Raw genomic sequence first — 21483 nt, 5'->3', positions numbered from 1 at the left:
TCTATTTCACTCCAAAGATCTATCCAAACATCCTCCATGCGGTGAATATGGGTAAATGTTCTCTTCATTTTAGAGTTCATCCCTCAGTCAAAATTTGCCCTTGATTTGAATTTTTTCAATGTGATTAATTGAGGCTCAAATTCCATAGACTTGGCCTTGCGCACAGTGGTCAATGCATAATTGCCAACCTATAGAGGGTTCTATGAAGAGATCTTGAATCCTTGTCTGTGTTGGGTGGTTTAATATGCATGTATGGCAATTAGCTGCCTTGCCAATTCCATGAGGATAATCCTGTCAGTAGGATACCTCGATAGAGTATAGGGTTCTCCTTCAAAGCAGACAACTCTCATGTATGTCAAAGTCGGAAATTGTAGGAACAAGCACCCATACTAGTTTACTTTCTTCCATGCCTCCAAAAACACTCTCTTCTTTGCCAATTCTTTGTCAAAGAAGCACTCAAAATGCCCATAGAAGGCATCTTATACCCTTTTGTAGTGGTACTTGTTTTGTGCGAGTTTCAGGACTCTGCGAATTAGAGTAGGACTCGCTAAGTCCGAACCAAAGTCATCAAAATGAGGCACATTACCTCTAGCCTCAAACTCGACAACGTCCTGGCAAACTCATCGAGTCCAAGGACTCTTGATGCAAGAGCATCTTGCATCATGAAAAAGGTGTGATCAAAATTATAAATTTAAAAAAAAAAAATTGGAGAGAGTGACGAAAATTAAAGGAAAAATAAATAATAAATAAAACATAAAAAAAAAGGAGAAAAGAGAAATTTCTATTTTCAAGGTGCATAGGTGGTGTAAATAGGAAAAAAAAAAATACTTGTCATTCCATTTATTGAGGTGTGTAGGTGGCATCTTAGAAGTTTGTGGAAAGTTCCTTAAATCATGCATTTAATATTTGTTGTGATCCACAAAGGAAATGTAATTTTCTAACTGGGCCATATGGTGGTGCTTAGTTGTATTTGGGTGAGAATTTAATATTTGTTTTAAGGTAATGTATTTACCTTTTATCCCACATTGGTTGTGTTTGTAATATCTTGGATTGGAAGTGCCTATTTAAGCAAGGCTTTTGATCATTTGTAATCAAGCTCTTCAAGTATAAGTTGTTCAAGTATAAGCTCTTCAAGTGCAAGCTCTTGTAGTGAAGTTTTCAAGGTGTGATCTCTTTTTGTAGAAGCCCTTGGTGTGCAAGCTAGTTGGAAACACTTAGTGTGGAAGCTCTCTTATATTGTAAGAGTTTGGAGTTCTCTCATTTGGAGAATATTGTAAGGATTTTCAGGTATATAATAAAAGCATGCTTTGCGAAACATTTTATCTTCTCTGTCTCCATATTGTTGTGTTCTTGGTTGTGAATCTGTAAGGGTGGTGTGGCCCTTCGTCAACTCTCCTAATTCACAAAGTCTCGAGCTCTAGACTCTCTCTAGCAGCAAGACTCATAAAGTGCAAAAAATAATAAAATAGAAGGGTTAAGTGAATTGTTTGTGCTTTGTATAACATCTATTTGACCTAAAAAGATCATTTCATCCTTTGCTAATGCTTTTGATAGAGAGAAAAGAGTTAGAGAAGAGTATTGGGGTTTTGAGAGAGAAATTAGCAAACCAGGTGACTCTCCCATATCAATTGTTGATTGTTTGAGCAACTTTGTAGCTTGCACTTCAGCATTGAGAGGAACTAAAGGAAGCATTTGGAGGAGGCTTCTACAAACTTACTTGCATTTCCATTGTTTGTGCAAAGATTGAATGACCTTGTCTTTGTTTACTACAGGCTTTGCCTTTGCCGTAGACAAATCCAAAACACTAATATATCACCAATTGTATTAGAGACTGTTGATCCACATGTAGAGTGGAGCACAGAGATTGTTGATCCTTCCTTCAATGATGAAGACGTGGAGTGGGTTGATTAGGTGGATTGGGAGTCAGAGGCAGTAGCGATGGCAATTGAGGAGGCTATAGCGCGAGGAGAAAGACTGCAAGAACCTGAGTCTAGGAGTGACAGATCCGAGTCTAATGATGAAGATTATGTGGGTGAGGATGAGGATGAGCATGCCCTTAAGGTTCAACCTCAAACATAGGGAGGGAGGATGGCTCTAGAGTCTTCCATGACTTATCTTAGGTGTATTCGTAGGAGGACATAGGCTACTATGAACCTTAGTCTTCTACACTCTAGTTGTTATTTTGATATAAGTTTTGAACTTTTGATTCCATGGATTTCATAATCCATGAATATTGTAGACAATGACAATGACACTATGTTTGACTTTATATTATGTTATCCAGCTTTTTCCCTTGAGAAATTTGCTTTTATTCTTGTTTGATCTATGCAAAATTGTGCATGTTTTAAGTAGCTTCTATTTATCTCAATTATTGTGTGCTTGATGTTAATTGACAAAAGATGCATAAAAAAATTTTAAATCCTTAAATATCTTTAAGTTTCATAGGTTTTTTTTATTTTCTAAATCCTGGCCAAGTCTAGTTGCCGAGTCTGAGTCCGAGCCCAATTTTGACTTTCTGAGTCAAAGGCGAGTCCAAGTCCCATAAAATTAGTTTTGTGTGAGTGAGTTGTTCGTAGTAGTTCCAAATTGGAACTGAGGCCCTATCTCGCTTAGTAGAGAGTCCTGAGAATGTCCCCATGGTTGCAACAATGTAAACAAGATAGGAATTCATGTGGAAAAAGAAGCTCTTTACATGAACCAATTGCTCACATATGGTGGTACTTATGATTTACCCCCAATAGATGTGCTCTCTTCTCACAAGGATTTGGTAAATAAACTTGTATAATAATTGGATTCTTTAAGGCCACAAACTCGGTTGAGAAGAGTTATCAAGTCATTGACTTCTTGAGAGAAATAAGTCTTGTGCATTACCTTTGGCCATTTAGAGAAGTTTACCCTCTTGTTGATTAACCACTTCTTGTTAGAGTACTTGCTGTAATCATGTTCTTTTTCGTTCCATGGCTGCAAAGACTTCTCCTTGGTTAGATCCACACACTCCAAACTATCTGGAATTTTGAAAACCTTTTCTATCACATCTAGGTGTAGGCTGATGACTACTTTCTCATCTGCATCTTTGACTGACGTTGTTTTGGCATCAAAATGATATGCACATTTCCATACAAATTCAGGCTCTAGGTCTGCCATAGGGAAAGTAGAGACCAAGTGGATATTACTTATCTTGATTTGTAGTATGTCTTCTTGGCAAGATGTCTAAATCCTTTGCAAGAAATATGTCATGTCAACATGACCAATTTCTATGTCTGTGAAACCATCAAATGAGGATGAAACCTAAGATGGCACACTAAGCACCAGTTCTTATTGGTATTTCGTCTTTCCTTTTCCTTTTGAATGTGTGGATTCTTCGGACATGTCATGAGCTGCAACAAGGGTGAAAACATCATCTAATAGGATTGGATCCACGAAGGTCTTTGGGATTTGACTCACAATGACTGATCTATGAGGGACAAGTGTTCAAAGTATAATTTAGATACTTGAAAACTTTGGAGGGCTGGAAAAGGTTCGAACAGCTTGTATTTTAGCCTTTAGGCAAGCATGGCCAAAATTGGATTTTTGAGAGTGGACTACAAGTAGGCAAAAATATGGCTTTGCTTTGAATGGCTAAGAATGCAAGTTGGGAGCATATGGATGTATGTGGAGAAGAGTTTTGTGTTTTTTAAAATATGAGCTTTTCCCAAAATCGGGGTTTTAAGATCTATTTACATGCGGTGAAAAACTCACTATTTTTTACTTGTCTAAATCTACAATTGGGTTTTATGAATCCGGTTACACATTTGGAAAATGTGGAGTTGGGCAAATTTAGAAATGAGTTGCATATGAAAGATGGAAATATGGAAAGACACATGCATTCTTTGGGGAAAATTCTAAATTTCCTCTTCACAAACTAACTAAAACAAGCACACAAAGTATATACAAAACTAAGAAATGAAAATGAAGAACACACCTCTTGCTTTGGCTCAACTTTGATAACTTTCAATACTTTACTCTTGTATGCAAATTCATTTTTGGAAGAACCCTTTTTTGCATCACAAAGAATGAAAGTTTTGAACTTATTTATTAACTTAGAACAAAAAACTCAGGCTGCAACTAAATAAATGGAAAGAAAAGAGCAAAAAATGCATCGAATAAGCGAAATATCAAGAAATGCAAACAAAACCCAAATTTTACACTTACTTGGAGACCAAAGTGCAAAACTTGGAGCAAAAAGAAATTGGAAGGAAACTCTCTTCTCCAAAATCTGGTTTTAGAAATGTGTTTGCATATGATGATCAAATGCCTTTGAAAAGCTCAAACTCCAGCCCTAATCATACTTTTCAAGTGCAAATGCACATTGGAAATGATGCAAATGTGTCTTAAATGTGCCAATCGCACTTCTTGGGATTTTTTACATATTGGAAATGCCTTCTCAAATGCAGATCGTGGTTTTTGGAGGCATTTACATGTGTTAAAAATGTGACAAATGCAAACACCAAAAGCTTTTATCTCCAAATGCCTAAGAAAATCACACTTTTCCAAGTGCTTTTCATGTTTGAGATGAGAGCCTTGGCATAAATCGGGCTTTTCCAGCCTCTTACCATATAACATTTTACCTTCAAACACCCAAAATCAGGTTTTAAATGAGCATTTATATGTGTTAAATGTAATGGCAAAAGCATGAAGTTAAAACGCACAAGCGAATCAGAGTTTGCAAGCCACAATGCATATTTAAAATATAGTGTATATGCAATGAGGAAGCACATATAAACTTAAACGCCTAAATGGAGTGAACTTTCTATGTTGCGATGAATGTTCCTAGTTTAAATCGAGCTTTTCCAGCCTATTTCCATGTTGGATATGGATGACTTTATGCAAATCGGGGCTTTCAAAACATAATGCATATTACATATTTTGTCTTTCCATGCAAATCGCACATTTCATGATCATCTACGCATTTCATTTTATCCTTCTAAGTGCATTTACATATTTTTAAAATGTAGTGTTAATGCCAAAGAGGAAGAATCAGATTTTTCTAGTCCTTTTAAACATTACATATTGCACTCGAAGGATTGAAGGAAACAAAAAGACAAAAGCAATCCAAACAAACATGCTTAAATGCAAAAAAGGACTTTGAAGGCCTCAAAATTCAAGTATAGATTGTCAAACTGAAAAACAAAAATGACTTGATGAGAACCTTCAGTAAAAAGACTCGGTATATGGATTGCAGAAGATCAATTGATCAATTTTTGCCAATCGCATAGTGAGTTATCTTAGAGAATTATGAAACTTTATTGGAAAAGTTCCATAGTGTTGCCTCCATTTTGTGGTGACAAAATGTAGGACAACAGAGGTTACTTAGTGTTGCAAATCAAAGTGCTCATTCAACATGGCATTAGTGTGTGACGGATTCCATTGTTTCCAACAAAGGCAAGTTATGGATAGTGAGATACAACAAAAAGAGGGATTAAATCGGATGGCGTCAATATTTATGATGCTCAACATAGATAGTCACAACTCACTTATATCTAGTACCACAATGGAATCACTAGAGAAACCTTCTCGTCCAAGCAAAGAATTGTAAGATACAAAAAAGTGTGAGAATTAAACCTCCTCCCAATTTTTCACTTCTGTAATTCGTAACTTGCCTATATATGTAATTTACAATGATGATTTCAAATACAACCATCATAAATTCACAAGAATCATAAGCTAGCTCTTGTATTCACATAACGATGTGACATTTATCTCTATTTGTATTCAAATAGAATAGAAAATTTTCTTCAACATTTAACAAACTCATTTTATGACTATATTTTACATTAAATTTATGTTTTTCAAGATATTTAAGCAATATTTAGAGTTTCCCATCTTTTTCAACGTTAAGAAATTTTTAGTTGCCAATTCTAAGTGAAGCCCAAGTATATGCAATTTGAGGCTCAAAATAACCCATGAAGATACATGATTCTTCAATAATAATTCATATGCCACTCACCTTTTATGTGTGGCCAAGCTCCATACTATACATCAAAGAATATGAGTTATAAATAGAAACTTGCTCATTACACAAGTCTTTATGTGGCACAGTACTCTTGATTGCCTTAGTAGAGACTCGGTACTATAATTTGCACAGTACATTGCCTCCCCAAAAAAGGGTTATCATTGCAACTACTTTCCATATCACAAAGATTAGTTTGAAGTTACTTGTCACTATGTTGCACAAAAACACGTCCCTCACCCCCAAAGAAATCCCACATTCCCTGTAGAGGGGATGTTTTTAAGAATTGGGGACTTGAGGGAACATCCACCCACAAAACCACCACTGCAACCGGGAAAGCCGCCAAGTTGGTTGCTATATGATATATGCAATTACAAATTGCAACCTTTAACTTCAAAAAGTTAGTTTTCCTTTTATAGGGCACTCACGGAGATGTTATATTGCAGATTTTGACTTCAAGATTTCAATTCACCACATTTTGTATATCACTGTTCCCCGTCCCACATCCACTACTCTACTACCATCCCCAAAATTGGGCCCTTGATCCCCCCATCCCCGAAAACTATCCCTATAACCCCCTATCAAGAAAATTTGTGGAACTATGCTTCTTGGAGATCGCATTTTCTGTTTCATATATTACTTTTATGTGCTATTATGTTAGATTTTGCAAAATTCATGCACCAATATTGTGCTCCAAATAGGGGTTTATAGTTGTAGTAGTTGCAGTAAGTCACAAATTCCTTGTGTCTATGACTACATAAACTTGGATTGATCTTGCTCCTAAGAAACCTTCACTTGAGTTACCTACAGTGAACATGGTATTCCTTGTTAGTATTGCAAGTATCTTGGGCAAAGTTTGAACAAAGCAGATATCTATCAGAGTTAACGTTGAAAACAATTTAGATAATCTTGTTCTTGTTAAAGATAAAATATTCAACAAAATCGTAACTGAAGATGGCATATTAAATATCTACCCACAGAAATACCATATTATATATTAGTATAGTGGCTCTTGTATACATAATTCAAATATACTCAAAAACTCATATTTTACTAACTAAAAGTATTATTTTCAAGTACATAAAAATTTAAAGTGCATACCCTTTGTAACAACATCCACTTACCAAGCTAGATAGAGCTTCTAGAAAAGCTTCTTCTAAGCTGTTCATTTGAAATTCCCCTTCTCCTCCATATATTGACCTTATAACCTCTACCTACAAAACATTTATTTAGTTAACATGCAATGGCTCTTATAGAAAATCAAATAAAATACATTTTTAGTTTCCAGGTAAATGTAAGTAAAGTTTATACCATAAAAATTGTTAAATTTGGCAATGTACAGGGCAGATATATTTATTGTCTATGATTGCTTGATGTTATTTAGTTCTCAATATGAACATGCCCAGGAAAGATCTACACTTAAAGCTCAAAAAAGTTATAGATTAGCAAAATTCGCCACCATACTTCAAAGGTTCCTGAAAGGGGCCTCTTTAAAGAGATATTCACAATAAACAAGAGCAAAAACTTTTGTTTTTAGAAGAAAAGGTAAGATGGATGAATTCATAAAATTAATGCATATTTAATAATTGAAAAGATACCCATACAAACTCTACAGAACTTATGTAACTACTACACTCAACTAAGCTATGAAACTATCAGAACTAATTATTTGCATAGGCATGTGCATACAAGACAAGATCCTCAGCAGTAAACTATGAAACTAATGCATAACCTTACAGTGAAGAAGGATACATAATCCCAATCGCTAAAATAAGAAACTAATTATGTCTTCTATCTGAAACAAAAATATAGATAACTGATAGTTATCTCCTTGTATGTATGTGATCAAAATATATAACATGCCGAAAAGGACATTCCCAATAACAACCTTCCAAGAGACTCCAACAAGATATGAAGAAATAATCATGAGCTAATGGCTTTGTGAAAATATTTGGTAACTTCTCTATATGGTGATTCACAAGCTCAATCTGTCATGCTCGACAAAAACTAGAATGATGTGATTATGAATCTTTATATGCTTTGTCCTGCTCCAAAGCAGTGAGTTCCTGGTCATATAAATGATGCTCCTGTTATCATTCAAGACCTATACAGGTACATCCAAGACCTATACAGGTACATCCTGCCGCCGCTGCAAATTGCCAAGGTATCTTGTGAAATCATACTACCTCACAACCAGCTGAAGTTGCTGCAATATACTAAGCCTCTGTGGTACACAGAGAGATTATAGATCTCTTTAGAAACAACAAGCAAGAACCAATGGAACAAGATAAAATTCACAATCTGGGCTGGAATTTTCATCAACAAAACCAACCCAATCAAAATTTGCGAAGGTGACCAATCTGTTACCCCTTGACGTTCGGAACACGTACCTACATGCAACAGCCAATCTGATGAATCTTAGGATCCTGTTTTCTGAACTCTAGTTATCTTTAGTAAGTTTAGTCATAAACATGTAAATAAAACTTGTTGTCAACAACCCTAGGCAATTTTTCATGGATTCATAGGTGTATCCTCTACATTTTCTATGCTTTGAATGATGTGTTGTAAAGGCAATTTACCACCCTTGAATTGTCCTTTATTTTGTACTTTTCATACATCTTTTTTTAGAGTTTCCATCAAGATTAATCACCTTATTTCTTGTCAGAATGAGTTTTGCTTGTCTAACTGGAAGCACTTGAGTTTTGGTAAACTTCAAGCCTTTTTCTTTGTTTTCTTAGTTGTGTTTTATTTTTTGTCCTTTTTAACCCTAGGATTGTACCTTTTAGAATTCCACTCATTTTGAGCTACCTTAGGTCTCAAATAGAGTTTTCTAGCTAAAGTTATTAAGGAATTAAGCGTGTTACAGGTGGTGGTTTTCAGCTTGTCTGCATATCCTTATTCTTTAATTAAAAATCTCTCAAAAGTGGGTTTTTTATTGATAATTGCATATATTAAAAATGTCATTTATAGTTAAGATAGGTTTAGAACCCCATTTTAAAATTTCACATCATTCTAATGAGATTTAGACATAGTTTTTAACTTTTTAATGATTTTTTGATTTAATAGTGGACTTTTCCAATCCGATTACCTATCTCTTCATTTAAACTATAACTGCATGTAAATTGAAAAAATGAGAGACTTTTTATGCAATATAGTGGAGTTTTTATCTAACATTGCATGTCATCATACATGGAACTCATCACTTTGTTTCCACTACCAATATTTTGAGCTCGTCATAAAGGGGATTTTTTAAATGCAAATGCATGTATTAAAATCGAAGTTGTAAATACATGCAAAAAGGGTTTAAATAGCTCATCATTATTGTTGTGGGCCTTTTAAACATGATTGCACATACTATAAACACTCTAAATACCCTGTCTTTACCACTGGATGAAATGGAAATTATTTTTTTGTATTTTGATGTTTTTCTGAATTTTTGTGCTTTTTGAGATATATGTTTTTTTGTCTTTTGGAGATATATAAATATGCAAATAAAGCAGTTGCAAAATAAGCTAAATTGAGTAACTCCAATTTTTGGCAAATTGAATTGATTGAAACCAGATAATAATTGTAATAAACTATTTTTGAAATTTCAAAAGACTTACAAGTACCTGTAGCTTTGAACAATATGGATTTCCAGTTGCATCTGCTCTGGCATGTGATTCCAGAATTATATCACAGGCTGGAATTCTTCTCCCAAACTGATTGCAGGGGTTGCTTAGATGATTCGCACCTCTACACAATTCCCCAACACACTTTGCAGTTCACTGCTAAACAATGCCCGGCCTCTGGATGGTAATGCAAGCTCCCAGCAACAGGCTTAATGGAAGATCACGGATCTGTTACTAATTTTGCATGCCCTAATAATGATGTCACAGGACCTTCAAGGTGATCACGGACCTTAATTGAAGGATCACCCTTAAGAAATGTCGTCTGATTGCGAATGATGACTGAACACTGCTATAGGAAGGTTGACGTTAGCCAAAATTGCACAGTAATTTTCCTCAATCACAAATGCAGGTAATGGATTTTATTTGCAGCAAATGATATGATATGATAGATTTTAATGACGTCCACGAGACTAAAGTAGTCTATGGGACCCATGCAATCACCCTCCCGAGTCAGGAGCCAAACTAGTCAGTTGCAAAGTTTTGGTTAACTTGTCTCTTCTTCTCTGAATTTTGATAATCAAATCCGCTGTACTCTTCACTTGATCTTCCTCGAATAAATAGTTGAAGTCCTTGTTCTGCAGAATTTTTGTATAATCAGATCTGATGTCGTTGTAAGCCAGGCATTCCTTGACAAAGTGTTGCTCTGTCTCAACTGTTCCCATATTGCAGAATAAACATGTTCTGTCTACCCACTCTTCCTTTGGAACTTGCCATCTACCAGTTTCACATCGCAGCTGATGTGAACTAGTTCTAATTTGTGCCATCAACATTTTTGCTTTCCAATTAATAGGTGCCCTTATATAAGCCTTTTCATCATGACTAGAAGTGGGATTAAATTCTTTAATGTAATAAGATTTTTTCCGCCCTATGTGTCTTGTCCACAGAATATTGCGAAATTTTTCATTGACAAACTTCTTTATTTCTTTAATGTTATCCGGGCAAGTTTGGATGTTGATATCCCATTTTTGCATCCATTTGTCATTTTATTTCATCCATGTGCTTTTCCGCCTCACAAGTTTTTCCTCTATTACCAACTTGGGCCAACGATGTGTTTGCAGACCTTGGGTTTTCTTTAAATAGCTTAGCATTCGGGTCAATGTGACGGCTTCTAATGGAAAGGAACCCACCTCCGCCAAAAGGATTTCATACGGAACTGTGGTCTTGACTTTAAGATTACATGTGATGAAGTGTTTTTGAATTCTTTCTACTTGCCGCCATTTCTGTTTGGACATACTACTGCCCCACACTTCACATCCGTATAGAATAACCGGAGTGACCAGCAAACCAAACAAAGTTTTCATGGTCGTCCAATCCCATAATTCTGCGTTCCTGCACTTGTTTTGTAAAGAGTATAACGCCTTCCAGCCCCCTTGGATCCTTTTCGATCTGCAGGTATCCCAGTTGAGTTTGTTATGAAAATCGATGCCCAAGTATTTGTACTCTTCCACAATCTCAAGGGGGCTATTTTCAAACAGAAACTTGTCTTGTATGCCCCTATTCTTCTTTAGTGAGAAGATCATAATTTTGGTTTTGCTAGTGTTAACTTGCATTCCTACATCATGACAAAAAAATTCTAGTGCTTTCAAGTGCTCTTTCAAACCTTTAGCTGTTCTAGCAAGAATTATGAGATCATCTGCATATAAGAGCAATCTTATCACGAAGTGGGCCAGCTGCACCCCCTCACCATTGGTCTTGTTTATCCACTCTTCTAACTTGTCAATATAGAGCCCGAATAATGTTGGAGAAAGCGGACACCCTTGCTTAACCCCGATGTTGCTATCAAAATCTTCTGATATCCCTTCTGTCGTTCTGATTTTAGCTTTGACCTGCTCATATAATCTGTAAACCGCTGACCTAAGTTCTTTAGGGACTTCCAGCTCTACCATTCTATCCCATAGTTTATTACGTGGCACTGTGTCGAAAGCTTTTTTAAAGTCCACGAAACAACAAAAAGCCTCGTTCCTCGGAGTGTCCCAAACTTTCTCTATCAAATGCCTGAGAGTGATGCCGTGATCTATAGTAGAGTGCTTCGGTCTAAAGCATGCTTGCCCTTTTGCACGTTTGCCTTCTGTTTCAGCCCAGTTGCTAATTTTTTGTTCTACCAAACTACCAAATAACTTGCCAAATAGTAGATTGATCATGATGGTTCAGTAATTAGAAGGATTGTTTATATCTCCACTTTTGTGGAGTGGGATCACCACACTTGTAGTCCATTTTACAAGGAAACCTTCTCTATTGACACTGTTGAAAATCTTAGTGATGTGTGGTGTGAGGATTTCAGCACCCCATTTTAAGTATTCCGCTTGTAGCCCATCTATATCTTGCGCTTTATCAGCAGCTAACCTCCTTATGCCTTGAATAATATCATTTTCGCTAAATAACTCCCCTATAGTCTCTGTTTCCATGGTACTACGCTCTCTTAGATCACATTCATAGAGAGTCTTGGCATATTCCAGCCATTTGGTTCCTGTTATGTTATTCTCTATCTGAATTTTTCTCTGCTGAAGCTCTTTCCAAAATTTTTTGAGGTTGTTTTTACCAAGATTAATCAACTCTATTCTTCTCTTGTTCACATACTCTTCTTTCTTCTTTTTAATCAGTTGATCATACTCTTTTCTACTTTCTTTGTTCATGTTCTTTTTCCAATTCCTTTTTGCCATTTTGCACTCCTCATCAAACCAAGGATTGGCCAGAAAAGTGTTCTTGGCTTCTTTTGTGGCCCTAGATCTTTTACACTCCTCCAATGCTTTAATGATAGTAAAAACAAGATTATCCTTGTCCATGAAATGCTGTTTTTCAGACTCAAGATGGTTTCCCGGAACCCTAGACAGCCGCAAAAGAGAGTCTTGAAAAGTATCATGGTTTTCTTGTGTCATTAAAACTTTGCCAGTCGGAATCATCTTCCTCTTCTGTAAAGGTTTTGGGACAATATGTTGATCGTTAAAGTGAGTGGCCACCCTTATCAAGATGGGGTTATGATCAGATTTTAACTCTATGGGGCAATCTTCTATCTCAAAGTTAATTATCTTTGCGACATAGTCTTGCGAGCATATAACATAATCAACAACACTTTGTCCATTGTGTCTTTTGCATGTGATTCCTCCTAATTTAGGCCACTTTTCCATACCATTGCATATAACCATGTTGTATAGGCAGCATAAGCCTAGTAATTCAACACCAAAATGATTAATCTTTCCCATGCTATCTTGTGAAGATCTTTCCCATTTTTGTGTCCCTTCTTCTTCGAGCCAAACTGGATCTCTGCTTTCATTGTAACTCTCCTTAAGATTGAGAGTTTGGTTGTTTGCTGTTCTAGCATTGAAATCCCCTATTAACATTATTTCCCCTAAAGAGCTAAAGGCTGCTATGTCTTTTTTAGTGCAACGAACGGGTCTTCTCGATCCAATCTATGTTTTTTATATATTTTTGAGCCTTTTGGAGCGAAGTAACATATAGCCACCCTTGTAGAAATCTGATTCTCTGTTATTTTTATCCAAATATACTGCTTGTTTACATCTTCTTTCTCTAAGTTTACAAATCTGCTCCAAGTTTCTTTTATTAGAACTGTGATGCCTCGATGCCCCTTACCATTATCTATCTTCTCATTCCACAGTGATACCTTCTTATACCCTTCAAAATCTGGAACCCTACATCCATCATGTTCATGAGTCTCGGTAAGCATAATGATGTCATTATCTTTAGCTATCGGCCCTAACCCAGGTCCTCTTCTCCAAGGATAACCTCTACAGTTCCAGCTAACTATAGTTAAATGTTCCTAGGTGGGCTCGAGTTCCTATTTATTGCGTGTGATTTTGTCGCTGATTTGGGCTTTGCCATTTTGTAGCCACGCCCACTTGCCTTTTCCTCTTGCTGTTTTCACTTTTTCCCATTCCTTCCTCCTTTCTTCTTGCTGAGCTACGGTGAGGTCATCATCAAGATATATGTGTGTGCCTCTAAGAAACTTCCTCTTGCTGAAAATGTTATTTTTATCTCCTATATTCCTCATTGTCACTCTAACATGTCTATCTTTGCCTCCTCTAATCCATTTTCCGATTCTTTGAGCTTGTATGGTTGTTCCATGCCAGTCTAATTGGTCTTTAAAGAAGTCTTTAACTAAATCCGTTGTTTTCTCCTGTTCTCCATAGTCTCGTAGCCCTTTGAGAACGATATTTGTTGCTTTCTCATTTCTTTCTTTTTCCTCTCTAATCTGTCTCCGAACTTGTTTTTCTATGTTGTCAATAGGAGTGTTTGCTGGCCCCTTACTATGTTAGCCCATGATCTAACTTCTTCGATCTGTTCTCTGAGTTGATTCTCTTTTATTTCCATATTGGCCATGGCATCTTGTATATTTTTCATTTGCGGGTTTTTGTCTGCTTCCGTAGCCTCTCCTTCTCCCGTAGTACTTGCTGCTGTCCTCTTTTCCCCTACTTCTTTCTTTAACAATATTAATTCATACTCTCCTTTTTCCATATTAAATTGCAATTTTTGAATTTGTTCTCTAAGTGACTTGACCTCCGCTGCCAGCTTCCAGTTATCCTCAGTAACTCTTCTCATTGTGATACTTTCTATTTGGCTCCTCTCTTCAAGTGCCCACACCCTTTCCTTCATAGCTACTAAATCGTTCACAAAGATGTCTGGATACCACGTCATAGGTGTCCTTGTGGGGCTGTAATTATTCGGTAGCCCATCCTCCACTGTGTCTATCACCTGAGAATTATCTGGCTTCCCTTTACCGTTAATATCTCTGATATTATCAAACTGCTTAATTGTTTTAGAGATTTCAGTCGGCCTCAGACTTTGTTCTCCCTCCCTTGCGCTGTCTGGGGTTTGTGGAATCGGTTTCGGAAGTAAAGCTGCTAACTTCCCTCTTTTTGCATTTTTAAACTTTCGTATCTTTCTCCACCTAATTATTCTTTTATATTGGTTGGCATTCACATAGATGTAGTTTCCTCCTATGAGTGGTCCGCTGGCTTGTGATAAGCTCAGAGTGTTTGTGGGTAAATTACCATTTGTCCCTCCAAGATTGAATGAACTCGTGTGTCCGGCTGAGGGTCCTGGAAGAATGAGGAAGCTCCCTTGATTCCACTTGATGATGTTGTTGTGCATTAAACTATCCCCGTATGTCAGGACCGAGCCACTATTGCCAAAGATGTCATTGTGTTTCGTAGCTTCTTCCAAACTAGTTTGTTGTTCTGCTGTTACGGGTGCCCTGACTATCTGATTCTCTGCCACCCTGTTACTATCAGATCCTGTGTTATGCAAGGTGGACCCATCAAGTTCTGACTGTTCCTCTCTTATCTTAGGTTGATCAGTCAATGATACTTTTACAAGTATCCTCTTTGCAGATGTATCTGTGATTTCCCCGTTTGTTCTGTCCATGAGGACCATATCATTCCCACTGGTGCCTTGTTTATATGTTTTTAATGGTGTTTTACCGTTGTAAATTTACCAATGCCAGGAGAAGTAACAAAGGAAGCCTGAACGGGTGCAAAATCAGATGCAAGAAAAAGGGAAAAAGGCGTACCTGGGATCTGCCTGTCCGCCTATTGGAGGCACATAATGTTGTCTTCAAATGGAACCGAGCTGGAGCCCACTGAAAGAGAGGGACACCATATCAAGCAAAATCATCATCTGGAAGCCCGCCAATATCAAAGCCCGCAAAGAAAACTCTTAAAATTCCAGTCAAACCGTCCAGTATGCAGATGAATCTCCACAATTGGTGTCTCCCAACAACAGTTAATGATAGTAGGGAAAGACACAATAACTTCCAGATGGGAAGATCAACTACCTCAAATTTGCATATGAAACTATGAATCTTCCACAATAATGAAGACTTCTGATCACAGTAACTACTACCTACAGAAGCTTACTAAAATCAGACTGTAGACAAATTCAACTCCCCTTTACCTCAGCAGTGGGTGAATGCACTACTCAGAATCTCAAACCAAACCCTTATACTTCAACAAGGATTTGAAAATCAATATATTCAAAAAACCACAAAGCAACAAAAGAAAATAATATCCAATCCAAAGTTTTTCCATCAAAATGAGCTCATATTTATAGCCCCTTGTTGGCACAAAGTTTCCCAAATGCGATTTCACTTAAGAAGCTTCACCAACACAACATGTTTTATAACATAAATATAATAAAGTGCTATTATAACAATGAAACTTTTTTAAAATTATTAAGAAATATGAGCTCAAACAAATAATAGCCCAATCCACTGCACACAATGACCAACTGCCAACACCACCATCAGCACTTCCAAATATGGCAACCGCCTTGAATAAGATTTACTAAAAATATTAAGTCCACCACTAAGACCCCCAAATCACCTTGTCAGCTTATGAAGGTCACTATAATGAGCTAACTCAATCATCTGTGAAAGCTCACCAAAAATGGGGACGTTAAAAACACTTTGATTTCCATTACATAATTATTTTATGAAACACATGCAAATGCATTTGAAAAGAGCATCTTAAGTGACTCTAAGAGCAAGGTGATGATATTGAATCACTTTACATATGTTTTGAGTTCAAATACATGTAAATTGTTTCTAAAAAGAGGTCATTACTACTTTTAAAACCTATATGAATAAAAGTGGCAATTTTAAGCTCAATTGTATATGCATTGGGTAATTGAAAAATGTGTCATTAAAAGCTTTTATACTTAAAGCTCTTGGGTGGTGACTTTAAGGAAGTTTTCATTTGTTTTAAACATCAAAATGCATACGTAAAAGCTTTTATAAAGAAAGTCTTTATTCTCCTCATAGATTTGTTTTCTCTTGGTAGCAATTTTGGATGCAAATGCATGACTTAAAATGCATGAAATCCTCACAAAAAGGCCCGTATTTATTATTATTAGTGAACAGATTCACACTTTGAAAGAATTAACACAAAACAACTCCCGATGCCTAGATTGAAGTGTAATTGTTGCTAATAGTTGGATAGGTTATCATTGAATTGATAACCTTCCTCTAGATTTCACAAGGTACAGCTCCCCGATCAAATTGGCAAACAATGGAAGAACAATTAAATATGCTTTTAACCAAAAAGCATTGAAAGGCACTAATACCTACCCATAACCACGGAGTAGATGTGGGGGAATCTAGATTATAAAAGAAATGAACATAGGAAATAGACACACAGATCATCTCCTTTACATTCATGAAAGAAGACTAAATAAGAAGGAATGAAGAGTTTATATCTCTTTTCAAGGAATGATTAAACCTGGAAACAAAACGCTAGAATCAGCCATCTATCTACATTGACAATGATATTAAAGATGATTACAATGAGGCACAACTCAACGTAATCCAAAGAAGCAATCCAAAAATTCACAGACTCGAGAACATTTCTCTGTTTATTCAATATCAAAGGAAGAGCTCACAGGCTCAAAATATCCCTTACCAATGGCTTTGAAAAAGAAATATATATCCTCCCATTACAAGAAAAACCAAATGAAAACTCCCTTTTTTTCTATAGCCCAAAGTCTATAGGGAAAAGAAGTCCAACCCATTCTTCATCTGTCAAACGCATATTTATCATCTTCTTCTCCAGATAATACTTGTCAGTTCCAATAACTGACTCTTGACATCCCCACTTAATTCTTTCCCTTTCATCAGGCCGATAAAACCATAATTCCATCTTATATTCCTCCCTTAGTGTTATAAGACCGATTGGAAATAAAACCAATCCACTAAAGAGTGGATGCTAGGTATCATTTTGGGGAATTTCCAAATGCCTCAAGATAAGTTATTACTCCTTACCCATAACCTTATTACATGCAGATGCCATTAGTTATGATATTGACGTAGACATGAAGCAAAGTTTCTTCTTGAAAACAACGCCTGGATTTGAGGGAAAGATGACAAAGTGTTTTTATATGAATGTGTCAAGATGTTAGTGGTTTATTTTTGTATGCACTCTATTCTCAAAACTAATTTTTATGGGATTATCCCGGTCTTCTAATGTGATGGAGACGACTTCATATCATGGAGAACATGTCGGAGTCGAAAACAGATCTTACTCCCTTCGGGTCTATCAACACATTCTGCAACATTTGCGTGTCCATTTTCTTGTATTGGCTTTGTGGGAATGAACAAAGAGGAAGTCTGGCATTCTGTCAAACAATTTGGTTGCATTTTTTGAATGTCTTGTTGTATCCACCATTCTATTCCATCCGTTCTCAAACATTGAGATTGTGGAAAGAATCTCGGGAGTCTTTTAGCTGTGAAGATTGACTGCATATCTCCAAAGGTATACCATTTGAACATTTCGATATCAATCTTTATTAACAAAATTGCATTTTCTTCCGCTATCTCACCTCATTTTCTGTGTTTCTGATTAGTCAAGCAACCCTTTATATCGCCCCTAAGACTAAAATCGGGCCCATAAGACTAACATTATGTCAAATAGTTCATAATGTGCATTTTTTGCTTGGGATTTGGGTTGCAACTAATGGCTTGATCATTTAGATATGTGGATGGGAGTCCATTACACATCTGATATATCATTTGTATAGCATAGCAAACATGACAACTTCACTTGATTTCATTGGCCCGAGCACCTATTCACTTTGACAATGTACAGTCAAGATGCTCTATCAATTGCCTCCATTATGCTCAACCATATACAACCCAACGAATTGTGGGCGCACAGTCTTCATGCTTCGCAAAGACAATGAAGTCAGCTTCACAATAATTGGGACCCTATAAGTACATCAAAGTCTCTGTCAGTTATTTGGGAGGTCACTCAATTTGAATCTTGAATCTTGTGATGACAACACCTTGTAACTACATCGACATTTTGTCGATTACTTTGCTATTCTCTTCATCTTTGGTCTGAATGCAGGGGCTCCCTGTCTAAAGTCAAGCCGCTCCTTAATTTTGTTGTCATTGGCAGAGAATGACATTTTCGAACTCCTTCACAATAAAATTCTCTTCATCGACTTGGACGATATTATGTCTTCTCCACCAAATAGGCTTAAAAGTCACCTCTCCTTAAGCTTTCCGAGCTTAGGTATTCTGTCAAATGGTTGGCGCTTGGTTTGACTCACACAATTAGAGAATGGATGGCCTCTTACACATTGTAGCAAATGGATACCTCCTTTCACCTGATGATTCGAGCTTTTTATTCTCCAATCATTTTGTCGGACAGTTCACACTCATGGATGCTCTTTTATGGTTAGCGATTTCCCCAAAATAACTTCCCATACCTCAAGACACCGCAAACATGAAGGACGAGTCATTGGGAGAGGGCTCCAAGTGCCTATCGATAGGTTAGGTGGATGTCTTGGTCGGACCATGGCACCTGTAATGTGCCCAATTTGGAGTCATCTTTAGTGCCCATGTCTAAGCCAACACACCTACCATGTCACCCCTATAAATGATATTCGGTAATCATAGCTTGTACAGATCTTCCATGTTGCCACCACGACTTGCATATCCTTGGTCTTGGTCATAAACATTATATCAAGCACTTTGCAGTTGTTCTTTGCAAATATTTCGATGAGTCCAAATTAGATGATACGGTTGTCGGCCACATAGAGGGCATTTTTTGTCACTATAATTGAGTCTTGCATATGCAAGATCTCATATTCCATGATGAAGCTTGCAAATTTGAATGCAAATCTGATGAGCATCCATAGCTATCGGGTCCCATTCTCATATCTGCATAAATTTATTTGTTGTCAATGGAGCATATCAATCGTTGAACATAACATCCATAGACTGGCCTTTGGATTGATGAAGTGTGCAAACCATTGTGTCACTCGAAGGGTGTGAATTTACTTATGCTTTCCTCTTGATAGGATCTAATTAATGTCAGTGGTCTCAACACTGCTACTTTGCCAACACAATCCTCTATTTTCACGATCTTCAGAATTGACCCTCAAACTTGCTTGTCTATTGAACCCTTTGTAAACATTTATTAACATCAAAACATCATTGATATAAATAAGATTATTTGGTGAAGGTCTACTACAAGTGCCAGATTGAGTTTGGATATGTTGAGTATAAAGTGAGGTATTTACTATGACATTCCGATATCAACATCATCATTCATCACTGCTCATATTTTGAGTCTTAAAGGCCCTTGGAGGTTACAAAGACTGCGTTGATGCTTCAAACATCTATGTAGATCAATTCAAAATATATTGGATTCTATCATGATTACTTAACATTTGGCAAAACATCCTCTTAGTTTTACATCCTGGCTTTCAGTATGACCATGTGAATTGTATCATTGAACTTGAATTCTATATTCTCAAACTAATGGACCTGTACCTTCAATGGGTTTATAATTTGGAGATCTCAGGTCGAATTTGAAACTGAACTTTGAGAATCTTCATTTTGGACTTGAATCTTGAACTGAACCTTGATGTTGAACTTTAAAGCAACTTGAACCTCTCACTTGCATCTGCTCTGCTGAATCAGTGAACTGTGCCTTAAATTGAGTTAAACCTCTGAAATGTATTCTAGAACTTGAATCTATGTGTGTGGTGTTGAACCTGTACCTGAACATGAACACCGGACTATTGCAATTCCAATCTGAATTGAGCTAAGGATGATATGAACTGTTTTGAACCTATGAAGTTGCCTGCACCAATTGTACAATTTGACCCACTGAACGTGGCCTTCGGGCTTGAACTCTGAATCACTAAACCTCTGTGAACCTTTTGAACCACTCTGAAATTATGTACTAAACCTCGAAATCATTGTACTTGATGAACCTGCTTGTTCCAATTGAACCATTTGAACTGGTTCAAAATGGTTCAAGGCATGTTCTTGAACTTACCGATATTTGACATGAAAATCAAAGATAAACATGAAAATCAGAGATAGAACTCCTGATTTTGAAATTTTAAAATGGGGGCCTATAAGGGTACTAACAATTACATACAGCATTTTCCCTTCAAGAGGCTAAAGGCAAAGTAATTTTGAGCTCATTCGCACATCTTTTGCACTTGCAACTGCATTCAAAACCATGTTCTTTCCCTTTATATGAAGCATTTGGCTTCAAGAATCCATAGGTGGCAATTTCCACAGCATTTGCATGCTCTTAGAAGCTGTCTTTTGCAAAAAGCAGCCCGTCTAGGGCATTTTTTAGCCAAAACCGGCTCATAGAAGGAAAAAGAATTCATCCAATACTTACAGTTTGGATCAAGGAGGTCATCTTGGGTTAAAAATGGTGATTTCAGCTTGTTTTTATCATTCACAAGTTGTATTTAACCTCATAGGTGTCATTTTTTGTTACTATTGCATATAAGCATCTCTTCAATCAATTCCAGATTTTGCTTAGAGATTTTAAGAAGACCTCTTCTCTTGTTTTTTCACAAAAGTAGTTACTCACATGCACCAGATTGCAATGTCAGGAGAAGCTATACCAGCCAAGGGAATAGAGAAAAAGTAGATGAAGTTTCAATATGATCAATACCATAACTCAAACCCACCTTCACAGGTTACCTCATATTGTGATGAGATTAGAGATACTGATATTGCTCATATGAATATGGACAGCCTTTTCAGAAGATTCGATGTTGTACCAGCGGAGAACATGATATACATCAAGCAAAGTCAAATACACTTGGTCTCTACTTCTCCAGTGGCAGCTCATGAGCCGGAGTTTGTGTTAGCATGTTCTAGAAACTTTGATCAAACATCCAGAACTATCAGGGATCAAGACCAAAACATCATCATAAGCCTTGATCCTGAGACCATAGATCGAATTTTCAGAATTCCACCAACTCTAGTTGTTACCAATATCAATAAGAAGAAGGATTTGGAATGGTGCAATGAAGACAGTGTTAAATTTAGCCCAGAAA

At 36.7% G+C, this 21483-nt stretch overlaps 1 protein-coding gene across 2 annotated transcripts in view; it reads right to left on the bottom strand.

The window, feature by feature from the left end:
• Positions 1-21483, bottom strand: part of LOC149538568 (uncharacterized) — a 105064-nt gene that overhangs the window by 43465 nt on the left and 40116 nt on the right. For both annotated transcript variants that reach the window (XM_089799874.1, XM_089799875.1), the window contains exon 2: positions 7114-7203. In XM_089799874.1, the coding sequence (XP_089656000.1) occupies positions 7114-7203 (90 nt within the window). The remainder of the gene's footprint in view (positions 1-7113; positions 7204-21483) is intronic.

The sequence above is a fragment of the Cupressus sempervirens genome, chromosome 9 (assembly GCF_028749045.1).
Source record: "Cupressus sempervirens isolate cs-2001-9-10 chromosome 9, ASM2874904v1, whole genome shotgun sequence".
In the NCBI taxonomy this organism is placed as follows: Eukaryota; Viridiplantae; Streptophyta; class Pinopsida; order Cupressales; family Cupressaceae; genus Cupressus; species Cupressus sempervirens.
The sequence above is the reverse complement of the archived record's forward strand: the minus strand, read 5'-3'. Positions and strand labels throughout refer to the sequence as shown.